At 54.3% G+C, this 22,012-nt stretch overlaps 1 protein-coding gene across 7 annotated transcripts; it reads left to right on the forward strand.

The window, feature by feature from the left end:
- Positions 1-4,047: 4,047 nt before the first annotated feature.
- CNDP2 (carnosine dipeptidase 2) lies at positions 4,048-21,281 on the forward strand. Of its 7 annotated transcripts, none has more exons than XM_060119016.1 (12): positions 4,048-4,102; positions 6,888-6,977; positions 8,078-8,221; positions 11,636-11,798; positions 13,891-13,979; positions 15,409-15,609; positions 15,864-15,948; positions 16,684-16,844; positions 18,616-18,780; positions 19,766-19,907; positions 20,104-20,251; positions 20,645-21,281. In XM_060119016.1, exons 2-12 carry the CDS (start codon positions 6,918-6,920, stop codon positions 20,712-20,714), a joined length of 1,428 nt encoding a protein of 475 aa, XP_059974999.1. In that variant the 5' UTR covers positions 4,048-4,102; positions 6,888-6,917; the 3' UTR covers positions 20,715-21,281. The 7 variants fall into 7 exon arrangements, with proteins under 7 accessions (XP_059974999.1, XP_059974994.1, XP_059974997.1 ...); XM_060119011.1 differs by having other exon boundaries at positions 4,056-4,102; positions 6,685-6,977; XM_060119014.1 differs by having other exon boundaries at positions 4,056-4,102; positions 6,740-6,977.
- Positions 21,282-22,012: the final 731 nt, after the last annotated feature.

Consider the following 22,012-nt stretch of genomic DNA (forward strand, 5'->3'; position numbering starts at 1 on the left):
TGGCAGGGGAATTGACTCCTAATTGTGACTTGCTAAACCAGTCATATGTTCTCTTTTGAGAAATTTCAACTTGAAGCAAAGGAAATGAATTCTCAGTGTCCGAGTAGAAAGTGGAAACAGACTCATGGGGAGCAGGACCCAAAGGCAAGGGTGCCGTGGACTCCTCGGGTAACTGCTGGGTCATCAGGGTGGACGCTGGCCATCCAGTGGCCGTGGCCGTGCGTGGCACCCAGCGGTCTGTGGGCAGCTCTCTCTAGGAAGCCCCTTCTGTCTTAGCACCTGTGTGCTTCTCTCTCCCCCGGGAGCTAAGGGCCTCAACCCGGGGCTCAGAAGACACACTGGGCGTGGGCCTTACCCTGGACTGGTGTGTAACCGGTGAGGAATCAGAACAAAGGAAGAGTGTCCTCAGTAGAAGCTGCCCTACCTTTCCCAACTCATTTTCTATCTTATTTTTGAAATATCCTCCTGGGTCAGGAATAGGAAAACATGAAGGTATTTGTTAAGTACAAAACTATTGCCCACAAAGACTGCTGCATGCCCTGCTTGTGAGAGCCTTCGCTCTGGAGAGAGGGGTTCTGGGCAGAGACCTAATCCCCAGCTCATAGGGAGGATAGAGGACACCAACCGTGGCTCCTGGATGCTCTACTTGGGGACGTTGGGGGGTGGATAAGGCGGGTGATGTATGAAACGTGGATCCTGGTTATGTGGAGCCCGCGGCCGCTACATCTATGCTGCTGCTTCTGCTCTGGATCAGACCTTCCACCTCCCTGGGATGGGGACGGTGAGAACACTAGACAGTTCAGTCTCAGCCTTTGAGTCTCCAAGGGCTGCCTGGTCCCGGTCATAAAGAATGAGGAGCAGTGGGCTTCCCTGGTGGCGCAGTGGTTAAGAATCCACCTGCCAATGCAGGGGACATGGGTTCGAGCCCAGGGCCGGGAAGATCCCACATGCCGCGGAGCAGCTAAGCCCGTGTGCCACAACTACTGAGCCTGCGCTCCAGAGCCCGTGAGCCACGACTACTGAAGCCCACACGCCTAGAGCCCGTGCTCTGCAACAAGAAGCCACGACGATGAGAAGCCCGCGCACCACAACGAAGAGTAGCCCCCGCTCGCCGCAACTAGAGAAAGCCCACACGCAGCAACGAAGACCCAACACAGCCAAACATAAATAAATCAATTTATTTATATATTAAAAAAAAAAGAATGGGGGGCGGTCTGTGACGGACACACTGAGGGAGACCCGCAGAGACCACTGTGGGGGGGGACTGGAGTTCAGCAGCCCCTTTGGGGCTGAGGCGTGTGGAGCAAGGCTGGCGTCTGCTGCCCCCTCCTAGCCTCCTCCCCCTGCTGTTTTCTGTTTGTGCCATCCAACTTGGCAGGCATCTAACGTGGTGACCTACCACTTCTCTGCATCTGGGTTTCTGAGAACAATTAGGCTCTCCAAAGTGGCCCCTGTGCTCAGGAAAATTCTCAGACTTCCAGGGTGATGGGTGCTCCCATGGTCTGTGTGCTTAGTTAAGCTTGGTTAAACAGAACTGCCTGGGAGTCTGAAGACTAAGCTCTGTGACCGTGCTGGGAACTGAAATCGTGGTGATTGGAAGCACGATCTAATGTTGTATCAATGGATCTGTAATCAATAGTAACTTTCGTGATGCTGATATTCCCTACGTTCTCAGAATAAGTCATGTAATTTCTCTTTCTGAAGCACCCAACCTCTGGTCACCCGCCCACATAACTCTTTCTTTGTCTTCTCTCATAGTGTTCCTGTTCCCCAAAAAAATCCAGCAAAGAAGAGAAACCTGTTTACTTAGCTCTTTAAACTAAAATCAGATTTGTCAATACCGAGCAATCTGCAAAGCATCCTTTACCCAAGAAGGACTGGATTGCATCGCCACCTGCTGGAGATTTCTAGCTGTGCACCCTTAGGTTTAAATATTAGCTCATTTACTTAATCGCTGGGTAAGGCAGGGGTCTTCAGACGGAAATACCCATGGGCACAAGAAGACTTTTAAAGAAGGGTTCAGCAAGTTTTAAGGGCACGAATTTCCAGCTGCCCCAATCCCATGTTTTCTCTCTCCTACAGCAGATAAACCTGAGAACCTGCTGGCAGTGGAGCCACCTGCTGTCCATATTGCCTTCCTGCATTCCTTTACAAGACAGCTACACAGACTGCAGGTGTGTGTCCTCCCCAAATTCGTATGTTGAGACCTAATCCCCAAGGGCATGGTATTTGGAGGTATTTGGTATTAGACCTTCCGGGAGGTGATAAGGTCATGAGGGCAGAACCTTCATTAATGGGATGAGCGTCCTTATAAAAGAGACCCCACAGAGCTTTCTGCCATGTGAGGTTGTATAGAAAAGACAGCGTCCATGAACCAGGAAGCGGGCTCTCACCAGACACTGAACCTGGTAGCACTTTGATCTTAGACTTCCAGCCTCCAGAACTGGTCGAAATATATTTCTGTTGTTTATAAGCTATCCAGTCTTTGATATTCTGTTAGAGCAGCCTGAGCAGACCCAGACACTCAACCCCAGGCATCATTCTAAGTGCTGTACATTTATTATCTCTTTAAAAGCCAAAATGCTCCAAACAAAGGAACAATTTGAAATACAGTTTGAAAGTATGTTATTGGAGAACGCCTCCTCACTCAAGACCACCTGTCTGTTGCATGTTTTGCTTTATTTCAGGGAGTAGGAGGTAGAAAGTTCCACCTTCTGACAATTAACGTTATATTTCCAAGTAAAAGGGTTTTGTATCAAGATTAAATTGTGCGTTTTCTTAACTTTTATTCAGATTTGCAGGAGAAACATTTTCATTAACTTTTGTCAAATGATTATTAGGTACTGTAAATGCACATTCACTTTTTACTTGGACCCAAGCTTCCTCTTTGCTCTTATTTATTTCTACCACATGCCCATAAAATTTTAATATATGGGTAATGTATTATGGATTTTATTCTAAATCACCCTTTTTGGCTGTGTTTTTCACCGAATCCTGTCTCATTCGAGCAATAATCTCATTTATAGATAACTGAACTATTTTTTTTAAAGCCTAATAGATATGAGTAAAGGATATATTTCTGATAAATTACTTTAAATAGCTAAAAATTCTTTACCAAAGCGTATAATGTATGTAGGTGGTTTTTTTAATCAATCATGTACTACTAATAATTGTAATGAGAATTTAGCCCAGAGGAAAGATTTAACACTTAGAACTTCCTAGCTATAGTAAATACTAATTTAAATTTTTATACATATTCTGTTGCAGAGAAGTATGATAGTATCATCAATAAAAGACTCTCAAGTATAAACGTGTTAAAATTTGACAAAATTCTGTGAGGGATATGGATGGAAATAGAATTTCGAAGAAAAAAACAAACCATGTAAAAATTTAGGTAATTTTATTTCAAAATATTTACAGGGTGTGGGAAACGACATCCCTTGCAACTATTAAACTTGTTATTAAAACAAGAAAGAATGTGGGAGAGATAAAAGTTCTGCCAAATTTTGGGGGAATACTCTAACGGAGATAATCGTACCCCCAAGGATCCTTGTAAGGGTTAAAAAGAGAAGTAGTAAGTGCTGAATAAGTAAATGATGGGTCTACTTTCTTCATTAATTCCTAGGATTATTGGAAGACTAAATACTAAAATATTTCCCCCTCTCAGCAATGGTGCTGGTGAAGGCTTGGCGAGCGAAGTGCCAAAGATACGTGAAATTGCAACGCGCGCCCCTCAGGAGCCTGCGGGGACGGGAGCTTTCGGCGGGAGGGTTCGGGGTGTGTGTGGGCGCCCCCACTTCGGACCACCTTGCACTAAAGACCACTTCTCGAACCTCACCGTGAAAGCACTAGGCGGTGGACGGAAGGATATCGCCGCCCAGGCAGGTGCTTTGGAGCCCCCCCGCCCCCGTACCGCGCAGTGGAGGGGCGGGACGACTGCGGGGGCGGGGCGACGCCGTCCCCAGCAAGGCCCGCGATTGGTGGACGGCACGGCGGCGGGGGCGGAGCGACGCCAGCCCTCCGGACAAGGGCGCCCCGCCCCGCGCCGGGGGCGTGACCGGGGCACGTGGTGCGGAAGCGGCGAGGCAGCAGCGGCTGGCTGGTAAGCTGCTGTCTCGGACCGCTAGGCTGGGAGGCCCCTGAGGGCGGCGGCAGCTGGGCGGAGGTCGGGAGCGTGGGGCCCCGGGCCGCCTCCGGGGGAGCAGGGGAGGCCGGGCGCGGCTGGGGGGCCGAGGACGCAGGCCCGCTCCGCGCGTGGCCGGCCTGACGGGAGAAGAGAGTGTCGGGTCAGAAGGCCCGCTTGGGGTTCTGGGCTCTGGGGCGGCGGGGAGGACTCGCGCGCGCGCCGGTCTCTCGACCCTCCCTCGGCGAGGCCCGCAGAAAACTAAAGCCTGTCTCTTTCAGCAGAGCCCTTGGTGAAGCCTGAGTTTGGTGTCGCGGGACGGCCTGCGCCCGGGGGTCAGAGGCCCGGGGTCAGGGCTCTCTAGCCCCCGCCCACATTTAAGGCTGAGAGTTGGCAGCTGGCAGCTCTCAGGCAGTCTCCGTTTTCTCACCTGTCAAGTGGAGTGATGCCTGGTCCCAGTTCGGCCTGCACTGAGTCCTTGAGACCCTGGGCCTCGCGGGCAGGGCCCACAAGCCTCCCGCGCCGCCGACAAGGGATCCTAGTGCTGGCTCGGTGATCTGGTGCAGGTTTTATTCATGCCTTTGTCGTCCCTGGTGTTTGCAGGGAGGGGTGGCGAGAAGTAATTCTGTAGAACTGTACGTTTGGATTGAAGGTCTAGATTGGGCAAACCGGAGGTCTCCACAGCTGTTTCAGTGGTTTTACACAGATTTGAAGCCATGATTCAGGCATTTGTTTAGGGTACCATGTGCCTTGAATCAGTGCGGGACAGGATGGGGGCACTCAGAACTGGGAGAATCATTCGCAGGCGTTGCTGGGTGGTTCCAGGTGCTACCGTATCACTTCTTCCTCTCACACGAGTTTCACTGTTGAAGTTATGTTACTCCCCAGAACCTTAGATTCCAAGAGGAGAGTGAGGCTGGCATTTCTTTTGAGAGGGTAAATATTTGCTTTTGCTCACTCCAGCTCAGTACTTTCCTCCTAATAAATTGAGTTCCCCGGGGCATATAAAAGAAGTGGTGGTGAAACGGGAATAACCAGAACTGTGAGTGGGAAGGAGAAATGGACCTGGCCTGACCTCTCTGACTCGGTTATCAGTTCAGAGGAGCAGTTGCTTTTTCTCCAGCCTTGGTGAGGTGGCCTGCAGAGCTGAACAGTCGGTCTCCGTCTCTGTTTACTCTCCTTTGATAAAAGGTGCAGCTTAGATAGTTGAATCTTTGACTTTTGCTGGAAGTCCATTGGTTAATTGGGCCTCAAAGAACATAATATTAATGAGACTATATCACAGTGAGTGTAGGATTTGTGGCATTTAATGACCAGAAACTCAAATGAAAAGTACCTGATGTAGCATATTGTCCTGCTAAATCGGGTTTCTTTTGTGATTGAAAACTTTGACTTGTATGCTGTGCCTCTGCATTCAGGGATCCCTGTCTTTGAGGAAAGAGCCTCAGCTGAAACCCTCTGAGCTGGCTGGAAGGTTTGTGTGCTCTTTTATGGGTGTGGGAAGAGGATTGACCTTACTGAACTCACACTGCACTTCCTCGATCTGTTGCCAGGCTTCGTGTCTCAGTGGATAAAGTCTCTCCTGTCTTTAGAAGTCACTTCAGAATCCTATACCAAGACAAAGATGCTCTTTAACTACAGTGTGTCCACACGCAGGCGCTTTTCTGGCGTTCTGCTCAGTAACTACAGAGATGTAGTAGGGTCTTGTGACTCTGCAGCTGCATTTCTGAAATACTTGCCGTCACTGCGGTGGGTGCTGAGTTTGCTCCCTGTCCCTGAGCACTTTCTTCCTGTCACTGCTGAGGTTTGAGTCTTGCCACGTGATGGAACCTGAGTTGTCAGTTGGAGGAAGGGGGGAGAACCAGTTTTGAAGGTGCCAATTCCAGGATTTTCTGTGCTTCATATTGATTCCAGTTTTTAAAGAAGATGAGTCAGGACTTCCCTGGCAGTCCATTGGTTGGGACTCCGAGCTTCCACTGCAGTGGGCACGGGTTCAGTCCCTAGTTGAGGAACTATCAATAGGATCCTGCATGCCTTGAGACATGGCCAAACAACCAAAACAGATGATGAGTCACATGATTTCTTTCCCCCTGTATTTGTAAGGTGGAGCAGGACGTGTTGGGTCGCACAGAGCAGAAACTGGATGTTAGAAAATGCACCTGGGAGGCTGGAAGTTTCTTTAATCTTAATCGGGCCCTAGTGGAGTTTCGTATGTTGTCTTGGCTGTTTCTGGGCCCAGGTTGTGTTTCCTTGAACTGAATTACGATCCTCTTCTCGGGCTTTGTTTGCTGTATTGTTGGTTTGTGGCAGAGAGACAAGATGTGACATTTTTGCTGGGAGCCTTGGCGTGATTATTTCCTCTGTGGTAATAGTAAGGGGAAGTTGTGGGCTTTAAGAGAGTAAAATTAAATTTAAAAAAACGTTTTAAAATGCCGGTATGTCAGTGCTCCTGGGGAGTACCTGCTTTTAATTTATATCAGATTGTCTTCAACTCAGGCCCTTCCTTCGATTACCTTCCATTTTGACACACAATTCTGTGTCCCTTTTCCTTCTGAAAAAAGAATGGAGATCAGCCTGAGCCTCTGACTGCTTTCCGGAACCACTGTATCTGCCTAGGTCACTTGCTGGAGTCCTCGTGACGACTGCATCCAGTGCTGGTCGGGGGGTGGAGTCCAGTTTATGATCCTGCACAAGTGCCTCCAGGCCTGTCGATCAGTTGGACCCTGTCTCGAGGCGGCACTGACAGGTTCTTCCTCCTTCCAAGAACCTCCAAGGCCTGCGGTCTGGTTGGAAGATGTCGGCCCTCACTGCCCTGTTTAAGTACGTTGATGAGAATCAGGATCGCTACGTTAAGGTAAGGGAATGTGTATTCTGGTAAACGTTCAAGTTCAGTTTAATCCCGTGGCACCCAGAGGAGCTTTCAAGAAGCTGACATGAATTATGCTGTTCTAATCAAGTGTTAAAAATACTGTCTAGATGGAGAAAGACCAACGCTAATGTGATCTCACATGCGGAATCTGAAAAAGTTGCGCTCAGAGAAGTGGAGAGTCGAACGGTGGTTGTCGGTGGGTGGGGGCCTGGGGAGGTGTTGGCCAAAGGGTACAAACCTCAGTTACAAGATGGGTAAGTTCTGGGGATCCAGTGCACTGCGTGGTGATTATAGTCAGCAATACTGTATCGTGTACTTGAGTTGATCTTAAGTGTTCGCACCACAAAAAAAAAGTAACTAAAAAAAATAAATAAATAAATAAGTAACTAAAAAAGGTGTATTCTCTAGAGATCTTTTCCTCTGCTTTCTCATTACAGTATATAAGTTGGCTTTTGACAGAAACTCTTAATACGTGTTTCTAGAAAGGGCAAAGCTAATTGAAGATTTTTGTTTATTCTTGCGATAGATATAAAGAACTATTTTACATTTAGCATGTTTTAAGTGATTTGGTAATGTTATGTATTAATCTGTTTCTTGATGTTAACTTAAAGAATCATACGTTAAAATCACCCTTGGTAGACATATTTCAGGTGAAATCTTTAGAGTTCTCATTCTAAAACATATTTTAGAGAACTTGGCCATCGTCAGGATGATAAATAAGCCAACTTGGACTCTGAAAATATTGGGTATTTTCTGTATCCTTCAGTTGTAATTTTGTCAGATGCAGATATAAACGTGTTTGTGGAACTTTGTACATGTTACACTCACGTCATGCTTAGTGGTTAACGATTTTCCTGTCATGCTGTATAGTTCTTGGTGTAGGGTCGGTACAGGCAGTCCCTTTATATCTTAAGCAAAAAGCAGATGCCATGGAGCTCTTCTTCTGCGTCTGGGCAGCATGTTCCAAATGGAGTGGCCGCAGGTAGCAAGTGACCTCTGTGGGCCTGACAGTGGCACACTGTGAGTACTTTCCTTCCTCAAGGAGCACCTTTTCAGAATCTCTTGTGCTTATTATCCACAAACAGAAACTTGCGGAATGGGTGGCCATCCAGAGCGTGTCTGCGTGGCCGGAGAAGAGAGGCGAGATCAGGAGGATGATGGAGGTCGCCGCCGCCGACATCAAGCAGCTGGGGGGCTCCGTGGAGCTGGTGGACATTGGGAACCAGAAGGTATGCGGCCGGCGCTCTCCGCGCTGCAGAGCCACAGCGAGCAGGTTTACTGAGGAGTTGATAGGACTTGGCTAGTTCTTACACGTCTTTGCTTCAGATAACCTGCTGGTCTTTCAAACAAACAAAGCAGGCCTGATTTGGATGCTAAGCTGTGTGATTTCTTGAGCTGGATTAGAGAGAAATTTGTGATACTCATCACTGTTCTCTAGGAAGGAGAACTGTTGAGTGTTAGCTAAGCAGAAGTTAACATGATGGCCATTCTGGGGCGAGCTGACGTTCCTTCCCAGAAGTCAGTCAGCCTTCAGACCAGGAAGTTGCTCTTTGCCAATCAGATGCAAAACTAATGGAAACTCCCACTCACACCCACTGTGTCCCCCGTTGGTAGAAACGGCACTTTTCATGACTTGGTTCCTGGAAAAGGGCTACTTTATGTGTGGGACTTGGGGCTCAGTTGCATTTTAATGCAGGAGTCTGACAGATTCTGACTTGCATGAACGATCTCACTTTATGGTACATTATTCCACTCTTTTCCTTTCAGATGATTTCAGTCCCGTGTTAATTACAGGTTTCACGGCATGCATTTTCAAAGTTTGTAACGCTCTTTTATGTTGCAGTGATAACTGGCTTTGGTTTATCTTGGTTCTCTTGCCTGATGATTGACGTGTCCGCTGAAACCATATCCTGGGATTTCAGATATGGACATCCAGCTCTTTTCATACATGGAAGGACCCAGAGGCCCAGATGGGCTCCGTCTCCCTGGGAACCAATAACAGGCCCATATGGCAAAGGAGGTTAGAATCTGGGCCTTCCGAGTCCCAGTCCAGTGGTGTTTGTGTGAGATTTCTTCTGACCACAGACTTAATAGTTAACTGAAGGTTACTTAAGACACATTAGAGCTTCCTGGCACTTTGCCCGCTCATGAGAGGCTAAACCAAGTTTCTTTGAGTTAGTTTCTGTTAGGAGCATACTTGACTTGCTTCCTCTTCCTTTTTTCCTCATACATTAAAAAAAAATCTAGGTGGCAAATAATCTTTAAGAGTTGTTTTGTTAAAATAGATGGATCTATTCTGTTTAACACAGATGTTACAGTGCGGTTCTTCAGAAAGGACCTTCCACGAAAGACTAAATGACTGCCACACTATTTGAGTTCCATGATGCCTACTTTTATCAGGGCAGGAGTTTGGCAGCTTTCATCACTGTTAGAGAAGCTCTGCCGAGGTCCTCGTGGGGCGCAGCCATAGCGCATGTGGTCCCCTCTGCCCATCAGTTCATCGGGCAGCGGTGTTGCCCTTTACTGGAGGTGGTGGTGACTTGGGGCAGGTGTGGGGTGGCTGTCAGCACTTGTATGCGCAGAAGCTGGGGTAACTTCAGGCTCACGGAGGAGAGATGATGTTGGGAGCCCGGTCCCTGCTGGGCAAGGCTCAGGGGCCGGGGTGATGGTGGGAGGGCTGATTTGGGGCTCCTGGGGCCTCCCTGCCAGGATCGGTGCAGGAGCGGTCACGTCCGGCCTGCGTGCAGCCCAGCGCTGCCCCGGGCGGTGGCGGGCCCAGTCCCTGAGGGCCCCAATGCCAGACAGAGGAGCTCAGCAAATGGAGTAGTCATGGCTGCTGAGCAGAGCAGTGACGGAAGAGCCCCCGGCGCCGGTGCAGTGGGTCAGGGGTCGGGAGCTGGACTCGTGTGGCGGCCGTTAGAATGGGTGGAAAGCAGGGAGACGTGAGGACCCCGTGTCACAGACTTGTGCCCAGACAGGTGCTGGGAGAGGACAGTGTGTTCTCCCTGTAAACACGTCACTGTGTCTCTCGCCCAGGCCTTGTCCTGTGACATCTGAGTAAGTGGGGAAGCTCAGAGAGAGATTTGCAGTTTGCAGTATGAATATCTATGGGCCCAAGTGGCTTCTTAGAAAATGCTGAAGTGTTTCGGAGGAGCTGCCTGGAGCAGAGATTTATTTAGAGAAAATCTGTTGTTTAAAAATCGCTTTCCTCTGAGGCGAGCTAAGGGCCAGCTGGGACGGCAGCACCCTGTGTCTCGTGTGACCAGGTCAGGGCGTTTGGTTTTGAGCACGGTTCTTTGCCCTGGTGGCTACAGGCCGTCCTCACGAGGACACAGCCCCAGGGCAGCTCGCATGGGTGCGTGGCGAGGCGGAGTCCAGGATTGCGCGTGGGCAGCTGCAGGGCCAGCAGCAGTTACTTAAGTTGGCATTTATGAGTCGGGTGCACTGGAAAGACAGATCCCGTATCCTGAGAGCACTCGGCGGCCTGGAGCGTTCCCTGATGCGTGCGCAGACACGTAGAGGTGCTCAGTGCCCCTGGGAGTTTGGAGAAGGACAGTTTTACTGGCCCATCACCAGCCTTGTCCTGATTTGCTTGTCGGTTTTAGCTGCTTCTCATTTTACCTCTTAATTGTAAGTCGTTGCCATAGTTTCATTACCAGTTAGGTTTGTGTGTTCTCTTTAGTTACGTATGTTTTCAGAGCATTTTCTAGTAACTAGCCTGACACCCAGGTGTGTGATGGCTCCTCTGTGACTCATCCTCACTCCTGCAGTTGAAACTCAGGACGTGCTCCTTTCACCCTCCCTGCCGTTGGTGGCACTTTGTAAGGACCTCGGGTTGTCCTCTTAGACCGCAGGAAGGGGCGAGGAGGATGGGGTGCCGGATATTTTGCAGGGCCTTTAGTGGGCCATGGTTTACCATGAAAGGTGCAGGCGCTCAGCTGATGTGAATGTTGGAAGGGACCTGAGTTTGATGTGGGGCTTGGCACTGACTTGCCTTCGTACACCTGCATTTCTACCCTAGATGAGGAAGGAATCCTGAGATTAATATCTGTCCCCCGTTCTCAGGGGACTGGGAGGCTGATACGGCCTTTGGGAGGAGGCTCAGGAGTCCCAGCTACTGCGGCTTGATGCAGTGTGGCCTACTGCAAAGTGCAGTTCATCATACCCTGGTCTAACGGCCCTTTCTGTGCATGATTGTAATTTACATAAAAAACTTCAAAGTGTATCTTCTGCTTTAAGATTACAGTAGTTTTTATACATTATTTTAGAAAATAATGAATTAAGCTGCATCCCAAACTCAGCCTTTGTAATATGTTTTGTTACATAAAAGTTTTTTTCAAAAATCAACCTTTAAAAGTTGACCAAGCCACCTGCAGTTGGTAAACGTAATTCACTCTCTGTGCTCTGATGAGATGGGGCGCGTTCGGGGTGGTGTGGCCGTAGTCCAGTCTCTGTGCTCCGGATTATGGGAAGGTATATTCTTGTTAATTAATGACTCGGTTGAACAGTATGATCTTGAACTCTGCAATAGAAATGGTTGATGAGAACACGTAAGATTGTCCAGGGCATGTTGATAACATCTGCTGTAAACACCACCCTCTTGAAACAAAGCCTGTCCTCCATGGCCTCCTCCCCTCCCCCAGCTCCCTGATGGCTCGGAGATACCACTTCCACCCATTTTACTCGGCACGCTGGGCTCCGACCCGCAGAAGAAAACGGTGTGCATTTATGGACATCTGGACGTGCAGCCGGCAGCCCTGGAGGACGGCTGGGACAGCGAGCCCTTCACCTTGGTGGAGCGAGACGGTAAGGACGCTTCCCCGAGGAAGAGGACTTGTGGCATTTGCTTAGGAGGTACACCCGTGGCCTCTGGGTTGTCCTTCCAGAGCTGGCTGTTTGTACATGATCTAGAAATTGGGGTCTGGAAGCCTCCCGCGTGTGCATCCGTCCTTGAAACCTCCGAAAGCCTTCCTTTCTTTGTGGAACCACGTCTCTGGGGCCTTGGGCCTGCTGGGCTTCCCTCTCCTGCTGACACTTTCCCAGGAAGCCTGATCTGAATTGAGGCGGCGCAGCCTCCCCAAACCTGGGATCCAAATCTGAGCCGATTCGTAGCTGCTTCCGTGGCGCATTTCAGCAGCTCCCATCAGGGTTTAGGGAAGCGTCGGCCTTTCCCCGATGCCTGCTGCCCTGGTGAGGCTGGCAGTGACGGCTCCGTGAAGCCATCGAGGGCTCCCGGGCTGGGCCCCGCGGGCACCTCGCGCACCTCTTCACGGCCCCCGCACTGGCCCCTCTTCTCGCTGCCCCCCAACCCGCCCCGGGTAAAGGCTCCTCCTGCCTTCGTCACTGAACCTTCACGTTTCCGCACTGGACGCAGCCTTTCGCCACATGGAGCAGCCCCTTTGTTTGTGCCTCATCCCCTTGGGCCGAGTCCAGACCGTCTCTAAGTAAAGCCTTTCTGGCGGGGCACTCTGAGTTTCTGTTGGAGCTTCCCCGGCTCAGGGACAGTCACGTCATTGCTGCACACAGCGGTCCTCAGGCTGCGCTTGCTAACGTGTCCTCAGTCCAGGGCCTAGGCCCCCGCCCTTCCTCTCGTCCCCTCTCCCCTCTCCCAGCGGCGCCCCTCCTCCGCTCCCCCCTGCACCAGGACCCCCCGGAGGTCATCCTCGTCCCGCCCCTTCTCTCCCCCCTTGCAAGGCCCTCCCCTGGCCTGTGGAGGCGGGTCCTGCACCGCCTCCCGCCCTGCCCCACAGCGGAGCCTCCTGGGGGACCCAGCGGTCCCCATCTCTCCCCTCACTGCGCCTCCTCCTGTGCCAGCCCTGGTCTCCTACTGCTCAGCCCCTCCCTGACAGCCCACCCCCAGACAGACACACAGACATGTAGGATGGAAGAACCTGGAGCGCCCCGTAGCCCGGAGAAGCTGCCCACACATGGCTGCTGGCATGCCGGGCTGGGGGTGGGCGCTCTCGGTCTCTGTCCACCTCGGTCCGCACAGCCCCGCTCCCTGGGGTCGCTTGGTCAGTGTTTGCCCCAGGGACGAGGATGCGTCTTAGACGAGCTCTTTAGCTTTTGTGAAAAGCAGATTTCGTTTTAAAAAGAAATCCCCGAGGCAGGGATGGCTTCAAGCCCCACGCCGCTTTGGGGCGGGTCAGGTTGACCCGGCGAACGTTGAAAACAGGCTAAGGGTGAGGAGGACAGAGGACCGACTGGGACAGACTGAGGGGAGGGGCCCCCGAGCACGCGGCGCCCGGGGTGCTGGCCTCCCTCGGGCCTTACGCTGCGTCCCGTCTGGGAGGGGGGTCAGGGCTTGTTTCCCTCGTGTCCTTCAAGGTGGCCGGTGCCCAGCCCAGACGCCCGCCTTTGTACGGGGGTCCCAGAGGTGGCTGTGCCGAGGGGAGGTGACCGGTCACCCTGGGGAGGGGTGGCATCCTGTCCTTTAGTGATAACCTAGCGAGGTACGTGACGAGCGTCGGTTCTGTTCTTCATCCAACTGGGCTGTGGTGTGGGTGAGACTGTGGTCCTCCTCGGTCGGTGCACCTGCATCCAGCCAGGTTTCCCTCGCGCGCTGCTGCCGGCTGGCTGTGGACTAGATTTTAACACACTAGCCAAGTGGCACTGGTCCCGCAGAGCTGGGCTTGCAGCCGTGCCCTGAGGCGGCGGGGACTTGGCCGCACTCCCGCCGCTTGCTCTTAGATCGGCGAGTTCTCTGGAAGATCCTAACGATCGTGTTGGGTGGAGACTCGGGGCTCCTGATAGAATGGAAATGGGGCTTCTGACACGAAGAAGAGGCTTAGGATGGCTGCGCAGGGTCGCGCTGGGATGTCGTCAGGTGCTCACCGAGAGGTGCTCCTTTCTGTGCGCTGTGACCGTCACCTGATGAACTTGCTGGTTGCTGTTCCAGGCAAACTGTACGGGAGAGGAGCCACCGATGATAAGGGGCCGGTGGCCGGCTGGATGAACGCCCTGGAGGCCTTCCAGAAAACGGGTCAGGTACGCTGCCCACATCTAGTGCCCGATTCACCTGCTCCACCTGGGGATGCAGAGTGGGACTTTCTGTTCCCAGAACAGCCCATGAAGATCAGAGAGCACGGGCCAGGAGATAGCGGGCTTCCCCCCGAGACTGTATCAGCACAGTTGGGTCATCTTCCAGTTTATAGGTTGTTTTCCAGTTTGGGGAAACATTGAAGGTGCAGTGGTTTTACAGTTGTCCCAAGGTCACCCTGTTGGTGACTCAGCAGGGACCCAGGCAGGTGAGAGTTCCGGACTCTGACCGCGCCTGGGAAGTGGGTGCTTGCCAGGGCGTGACCCCGGCCCTGTGCTAGCCGACAAACCCTTACTTTCTCTGTGCCGTTTTTATCCTCCTAAAAGTAAATTTGATTTTTAAAAAATATTTCCTTAAGTGAAACATCTGCTCCTTGTTGAAAGTTTGTAAAATACAGAAAAGTAGAGAGAAAAAAGAGGTGCCTAGAATCCAGGCCTCAGAGACTTAATATTTTGTTACTGACCAATCTTTTCAAGAATTCTTTTTAATCTAATTGTGATCCTAACATATAGGCAGTTTCTGCATCTTGCTTTTATCTTGTGTTGCGACAAGAATGATGAGACAAGCATTTTGGTCGGGACGTGGGGTGGTGGATCTGAAAAGGGTTCGAGGGAGCTGGGCTCGGGCCGGGAAGGCCCCTCCCCTCCAGGGCCCCTGGTGGCCGAGCGGAAGGGTGGCCACGTGCAGGGCAGAGCTGCCCAGCGCACCTCCCCTCCCCCCTGTTCCACTGGAGTGGCAGCTCTGAGCTAGGACCCCGCACACGTGAGTCCGTACAGGCTCAGCCTTCCATGGCCTTTGGCATCGCCTCGCTCAGGTGTGGCTTCACGATCTCTCCTGTGGAAGGGCCACGTGCCTCACAGCACAGCCTTGGGGAGACCTGGAAGGCCACCGAGCAGGAGCCAGGTGGCACCTTAGGGTCACTGTCAACTCTGGAAGAGAAGGCCCTGCAGTGCGTGAAGCACCTTGTGAACTGCGGGAAGCTCTCTCGCTCTTGCGTGCGCTGCTGCTGGCCACGCAGATGAAGGCTCTGGCTGTCTGTGTCTCGGCCTTTGTTTTAGAGAGAGCGGCTCAGCTTTGCTGGAGATGCTGATTTGCGCTGGGTGAGCGCAGAGACCCCGATGAGTGGCACATGTGGTCGGGCTCGGAGCTCCTTGGAAGGAGTCCTTCTAAGGGGGACTAGCCGAAGCCACGCTTGTCCCCTGGTGGCCCAGTGCCTGGGGACTGAGGGTCTCTGTGGGCCACACACAGCCCGCCCAGTGGTCGGTCTGGAGGAAGTCGGTTATTTGAAATGCGTGACTTCACAACATTGGGTGGCTTCCTGGCTGTTGCTTCTAAGTCCGTGAGCGCTGAGTGCCTTCCTTCCGGTCTCCTGCCCAGGAAGTCCCCGTCAACGTCCGCTTCTGTCTGGAGGGCATGGAGGAGTCTGGCTCCGAAGGCCTGGATGAGCTGATCTTTGCCCAGAAGGACGCGTTCTTTAAGGATGTGGACTACGTCTGCATCTCCGACAACTACTGGCTGGGGAAGACCAAGCCCTGCATCACCTATGGGCTCCGGGGCATCTGCTACTTCTTCATTGAGGTCAGTGCCGGGTCGTGCGGGGAGCCGCTGGGAGGGCTCTGGGTGCCCATGCTTTCTCCTGTGGTTGGCGTTTCCAAGAGGATTTTTTGGTTGTTGCCAGAGTTCTGGCACTGAGGAAGCACCTTGCTTTGCTTGTTGAGGGAGCAGATTTTGATTTCGAAAATGGTCGTGTGAATGTTCTTTGCTCACTTTACTGTCGCGTGGTAAGAACGGGCTCCCGTGAGCAGCCAAGCAGGGTGGCTGTGTGTCCGCAGGTGGAATGCAGCAACAGGGACCTGCACTCCGGCGTGTACGGCGGCTCGGTGCACGAGGCCATGACCGACCTCATCATGCTGATGGGTGAGCGTGGGCTCCGTCACCGCGTGGCAGTTGGGCGGGAGGTTGGTGCGGGCACTGCTTCCAGGCTGCTTCATGCCTTCTGTCCCTCCCCCCCCGCAACTGACTGTTCCCTTTAAAAGACCCCCATGCTTCATTTCTGCCTCCCCTCTCCCCCACGTTGTCTCCGCGGCCCGACTCGGGCACCCCGCCTGCCCTGTCATCTGGCATCACGGCTGTCCTTCCTCTGGACGCCGTTGTGTCTTACGTCCCTGGAGGGCATCTGCCTCAGTCTAGTTGACGCTGTGACTCGCCGCAGCGGTCTCCTGTGCGCTCAACCCTTTGAGAGCGAGGCCACGGCTCCCTTGCCTGTTGTCCCCCCGGCGCGCGGCCTCGGCCCGCCATGTGCTCAGTCCTGTTTCCTTCCCTGGCGGGCAGCGGCTGCCCTGCGTGGAGTGGACTTTTCTGGGACTGGAGTCTACCCTGCCCCACTGGGTTTTCCGTCCTCAGCGTGGGAGCAGGTGGTTTCTCGTGGGACGTGCCTTAAACAGGACATGATGGACAGAGGAGTGGTTTTCAGGGCGGGCTTGCGGGAGCCTGTTTGCTCCGTGTGTATCCTGCTCCGTGACCGTGGACGGCTCACCTACCTTCCGTGTCTTACACGGAAGGTGACCCCGCTCTCCTCCCTGGGTTGTTAGGGTAACAAAGCGGCTTAAGAGGTGCGTGCACGCTGCGTGCTCACCCTCCCCACTCCTCCAGGCTGCCTGACGGACCGGAAGGGGAAGATCCTCGTCCCCGGCATCAGCGAGGCGGTGGCCTCCGTAACAGACGAGGAGCTGGAGCTCTACGACAAGATCGACTTCGACCTGCAGGAGTACGCCCGGGACGTGGGGACAGAGACCCTGCTGCACGACTGCAAGGTGCTGCCCCCTGCCGGGCTTGCAGTGTCCCCGGTCCTGGGGACCCGGGGAGGAGGCTGAGGGCTGGACCGACTCGGGCGCACCCCGGGCACGGGAGCAGCCAGACGGTGCAGGCGCCGGAAGGCACCACGCGCCAGGCTGGGAGCTGGGAGCTCTTTAACGTGTCAGGTGCTGACTGTGGAGACCTCGGAGCTGGGGGGCGTCCGCAGAGAGGCGGGGCTTTTCCTCATTTGCACGTGCAGGCAAGTCGCTTTACCACCGGCCCAGAGATGATTTAAGCCGTTCCTGACGGAGCTGGGTGCTGAGGTGGAAACCATTTGCACAAAATGTCTACTTAACTGTCAGGAGAAAATCGTGTTGTGACTTTTCTCTTAATTAGCTTAGTTCCTGGTTTCTGAGGTGTGACGATAAGTTCACGTGGTTAACTAAGCTTTCATTGAGCCGCAGCGGCAGGCCCTGGGGATGCAGGAGGGGCACAACCCCGGGCTGGGCCCTTGAGTGTCACCTCTCCAGGTGACAGACGGGCAGAGAAGCTTAGGGGGTGTACGGAGGCCACCGTGGGGTGGTCTGGCGCCTGGGGGAAGGGGGAGGCCTCCTTAGACAGGAGTGCCACCGGGCCTGCAGGAGACAGGCGGGGCTGAGCCGCAGAGCAGGGCTCAGCTGTCCCGCTCGTGGGCGGCCAGTGAGGCCCGGGGTTCGGAGTGAAGATGCCTGATGCAAAGGCCTCTGATCTGCCGAGGAGCTCGTGCGCTATCCTGGAAGACGGCGGTGACTGGTGTTGAGTAGAGGGACGTGCTGGTGAGACCTCGCTGGGGACAGACTACGAGCAGGGGGTGTGGTGGGATAGGAGCTGCAGGGGCCGCTGGGGGGACGGGGAGGCGGGACCAGGGACCCCTCAGGCTCAGGACACATCGGAGAGGACCGAGCGGAGTAAGGATTTCACAGGCGGAGCCGAGACGGGTCCCTCGTGGGCAGTAGTCGGTTGGGTCCTGACGCCGTGACCAAGAGAGACTAGTCCCTGGGGAGGGACGAGTCTGGGGCAGGTTGGGCTCTGGACACACGTGTATTTCCTCCTGCCCCGCTGCCTTCCGGTAATGTTTGCCTTTACGTGAGGTGTCTGCTTAAGGGCCATGTTTGCTCCTTCCGGCTGTCACTGGGCTCTTTGGTTCACAGACACGTCCAGAGTTACGTGCTGGGTCGCCGAGGAAGCCCAGGGGTTCAGGCGGCGGCGTGTCCTCTCCTGATACGTCGCGTGCCACTGCTGGGACAAGAGGGGCATGAGAGGCGGTTGTGTCAAGTAGACGCTTGCGAGATGGGGGGCTGCCTTGTGCCAGTCCCCGTGGCAGAGGCTGCCGGGCTTGTCCGTGGGCACCGGCCTAGGACGTGGTGCACAGCCTGGCTTGCCCTCCTCAGGGAGCTTGCCCCACCCTTGGTGTCCTGTAAGCCTAGGACCTAGGATGGCCGGGGTCATGCCTCCCTCCCCCTCCTGGTGCCCCTGGCTCTGCAACAGCCCTCATATGGGTGGGGCCGGCCAGAACGCCGTGGCTCCTGTGTGGTCAGTTCTGTTGACCCGGGCGGTGCGGACTCACTGGGAGGCGCGGAGGGGACACGCTTGGCGGCCGTCCTGGACGCACAGGGCCCCCACTTGGGGGCTGTTGTAGCGGCTGCCGGGTCGCTCCTGCCTTCCTGACGGTGTGTGGACCCCAGGCCGGCCGGGCTCCTATGTGAGCAGGCGGTGCCGTCTCTGACCCACTTTGTTGTTTTTCTGCAGAAAGACATCCTGATGCACAGGTGGCGGTACCCGTCGCTCTCCCTCCACGGGATCGAAGGTGCCTTCTCTGGGTCGGGGGCCAAGACCGTGATTCCTCGCAAGGTGGTCGGCAAGTTCTCCATCAGGCTCGTGCCAGACATGACTCCTGAAGTGGTCACCGAGCAGGCACGTGGGGCACAGGGGTGCGGGGAGGGTGTGCCATGCACGCAGCGCCTGCCACCAGGGCTCTGGGCAGCAGGAGAGCGTGCCTCCGCCCGCGCAGCCCTGTCCTTGGCTCTCGCCAGCTCAGCGATTGCTGGAATAAGCAGTTCAGAGCTAATCAGAGGTAAAGGTTGTATGAAAAGGCATCCTGTGCGAGTGGCCTCTGTCACTGCTGAGGCCTGCTAAAATCTCATCTCTGACCTCATCCGGAGGCTCAAGGCAGTTGCTGACTTGGGACTGCATGTGTTATGGTGGGAGTCCACAGGCCTTTGGTCCCTGGTGAGCAGCAGAGGAGGAAGAGTCCAGAGGGGGAGAGTCCAGGATTGGGGGGCAGATTCCAGAGGGGGAGAATCCGGAGTGGGGCAGCGTCTGGTATCTGAAAGTCAGCCAGGCTTGCGGGGGAACAGTCCCTCCTCCTCACCCGGGGAGGTTTCATGGAGAGACGGAGTCAAGAGCTTCCCTGTTGGGAGGGCAAACTGAGGGCCACTCTCCAAGCCTAGGACTGAGACTTTCTCATCACGAGGTGACCCTGGGTCAGCACCTGGCTCTGTTTTTGCTTTAGACGTAATCATTTTTGTAAAGCGAGTCAAGGGGCGTTTTCTTTAAACTTGATTTAAGTGTTATCATCATATGGGATTTAAATATTAACATCATATGGGAATATCTACGTAAAGGGTGAATTGCTTGAAATTAAAACATGACCTTTTACCTTAAATAACTGAAGTTTGTTTCATGATAAAATCCCTTTTTCTGTTATCGTAGTTATGCAGACCAGTGTTTAGCAGCAGCAGATGAGACTCACTGTAGACCCATAGACTCACTGTAGACCCCTTATAGACCCGTTGTAGACGACTGTGGACTCGCCGCCAGAGGCTGCTGTGGAGTAGATCTCCAGCACTAGATCAGAGGCCAGGCTTAGAAGACACTGTCTCTCCTGCCTGTGCCTCAGGTTACGAGCTACTTGACCAAGAAGTTTGCTGAACTGCACAGTCCCAACAAGTTCAAGGTGTACCTGGGCCACGGCGGGAAGCCCTGGGTATCCGACTTCAACCACCCTCATTACTTGGCTGGGAGAAGAGCCCTGAAGACAGGTCAGACATCCTCTTTGGGGGCTGATAGGCGCTGGCGGATCGTGGGCACGTGGCTGTGTCGGGCTGGGCTGTGCCACCTCCAACCTTGAGAGCAGGGCTGCTGATTTGGACTTGGGGTTGTGGGCCAGTAGATCTGTGGCGGATCCCTGGCCTCGTAGCCCTAAAGCTCGGTGTCTTTTATTCCATTCCCCCTCAGTTTTTGGTGTTGAGCCGGACTTGACCAGGGAAGGCGGCAGTATTCCTGTGACTTTGACATTTCAGGAGGCCACGGGGAAGAATGTCATGCTGTTGCCCGTGGGGTCAGCAGATGACGGAGCCCACTCCCAGAATGAAAAGCTCAACAGGTGAGGGCAGAAAAGAGGGGCCGTCTTGGGGTGACTGGGGTGGGCCAGTCAGGGACTGAGGCAAAGAAAGGCCCTGCTTGGAGGGCACGGGGAGAGCGCAGAGCCCTGGGTGTTAGGACACAAGGTGGAGACCTCGCATCCAGACAGACCGGGAGCAGCTGTGGTCCAGGTAAGGCCCTTCACACTCAGTACCGGGTGAGAGCCGCGCGTTCTGTTAGACCAGGACCAGGGCTGGTCCCTGGTGGGGCAGCCGGACTGGACTTGAGAACCAAGGCAAGCAGCACTCAGGGCCAGCACGCCAGGACGGTGGGACGTCTGCTTCCGGAAGGAATGCAGCATGTGTGCCCGGCCCTCGGGACACCAGGCAGCGTGGTGACTGTTCCTCCCTGTCAGGCACAACTACATTGAAGGCACCAAGATGCTGGCTGCGTACCTGCACGAGGTGTCCCAGCTGCAGAACTGAGCACCGCCTCCTCCCGCCACCTCGCGCTCTTGCCCTCGCTCAGGAACACGGAAGCCCGTCTCTCTCCTTTCCCTCTCGTCGGATTCTCCAGGCCTCCGGGAGTGGACGTGAGACCACCCACCTGTCTCAGGATGGAGTTAACCTATCCCGGCAGCGATAAATGTTCAGTCCTGGGGGCTTGTCAGCGACCCTGGGTGACAGCTGAATTCTCAGTGGTGTCTCCAGAAAATAGCCGAGGCCTAAAAGCACAAGTTCTTCTGTAGAAAGTTCTGGTCGATGTCCACTGGGCTGAAGAGAGGCCTGGTGCTTCCGGTCCCACCTCCGCCCCCAGAGCCAGGGCGGCACATGCTTGGAACACTGAGTCGTGGGCACCGGGCGCCTCGGGGGCCACCCTTTCTGTCCGCTGCCGTCTCGGGCACATTGTGTCCTCTGCTCAAGACCTTAACTGTCACTGGTGGTCCACGGCTTCTCTTTACTACGATCCCTCAAAACCTAAACCTACTGGGAGGGTTATGTGATCTCAATCTGAGTCGCTAAATAAAAAATAAAAACTGAGCCTCTGGAGGAGCTGCTGCCTGTGCGCCTTTCTCTGCGCAGCCCCGTGCCTGTACGCAGTGAGGTATGCGGTGCGGGCTGGCGGGGCTGAGGGCCGGGCTCAGCACGCCGGTGCCCGTCTCGCTCGTCCTCTCCTGTCCCCACTCCTGGTGCTGCTGAGCCGCAGAGGAACCCATGAGACTGGTTTAAACAGCAGAGTCCCTCGGCCCAGCAGAGGGAGGAGGCCACAGTAAACTCCCCGCAGGAACCGGGCCCTTGTTTATCATAAAGTCTGTGTTTTGTCTACTTTGCTGACCCTCCTGACTCATAGGCCGGGCCTGGGATGGGGGACGGGGGTGCTGTTCATTGGGCCCTGTCACACCTGACACTTAACGGGATGGAGTGGAAGCCGTGCTTTCAGCCCCTGGATCTCTCCCTCACTGCCCGGGTCCTCCTCCTTCTCGCCCCTGGAGTCGCCTCCACAGTGTCCTCAGCAGCGCTGTGAGCTACAGCCTCCTTATCTCCATCCTCACCACTCATGCTGCTGGTCCTCGGGGAGGCTTGTCCAGGAAAGCAGTCTGGTACCAGTCCCCCTGCGCCCTCCAGGGACCGAGCCCTTGGAGCTACCTGCCCAGGGTCAGTGCACTTTAACTCTAGTTTCAAGTTAGGGGAAGAAGCTTTACTCGGTGCTGATGAAATGCGCTCATCCCACTGTCCCGTGGGAGGAGAGGCGTTCCCCAGCTGTGACCCTGAGTGTGTTACTC

Source organism: Mesoplodon densirostris, chromosome 15 (genome assembly GCF_025265405.1).
Source record: "Mesoplodon densirostris isolate mMesDen1 chromosome 15, mMesDen1 primary haplotype, whole genome shotgun sequence".
NCBI classification, from domain to species: Eukaryota; Metazoa; Chordata; class Mammalia; order Artiodactyla; family Ziphiidae; genus Mesoplodon; species Mesoplodon densirostris.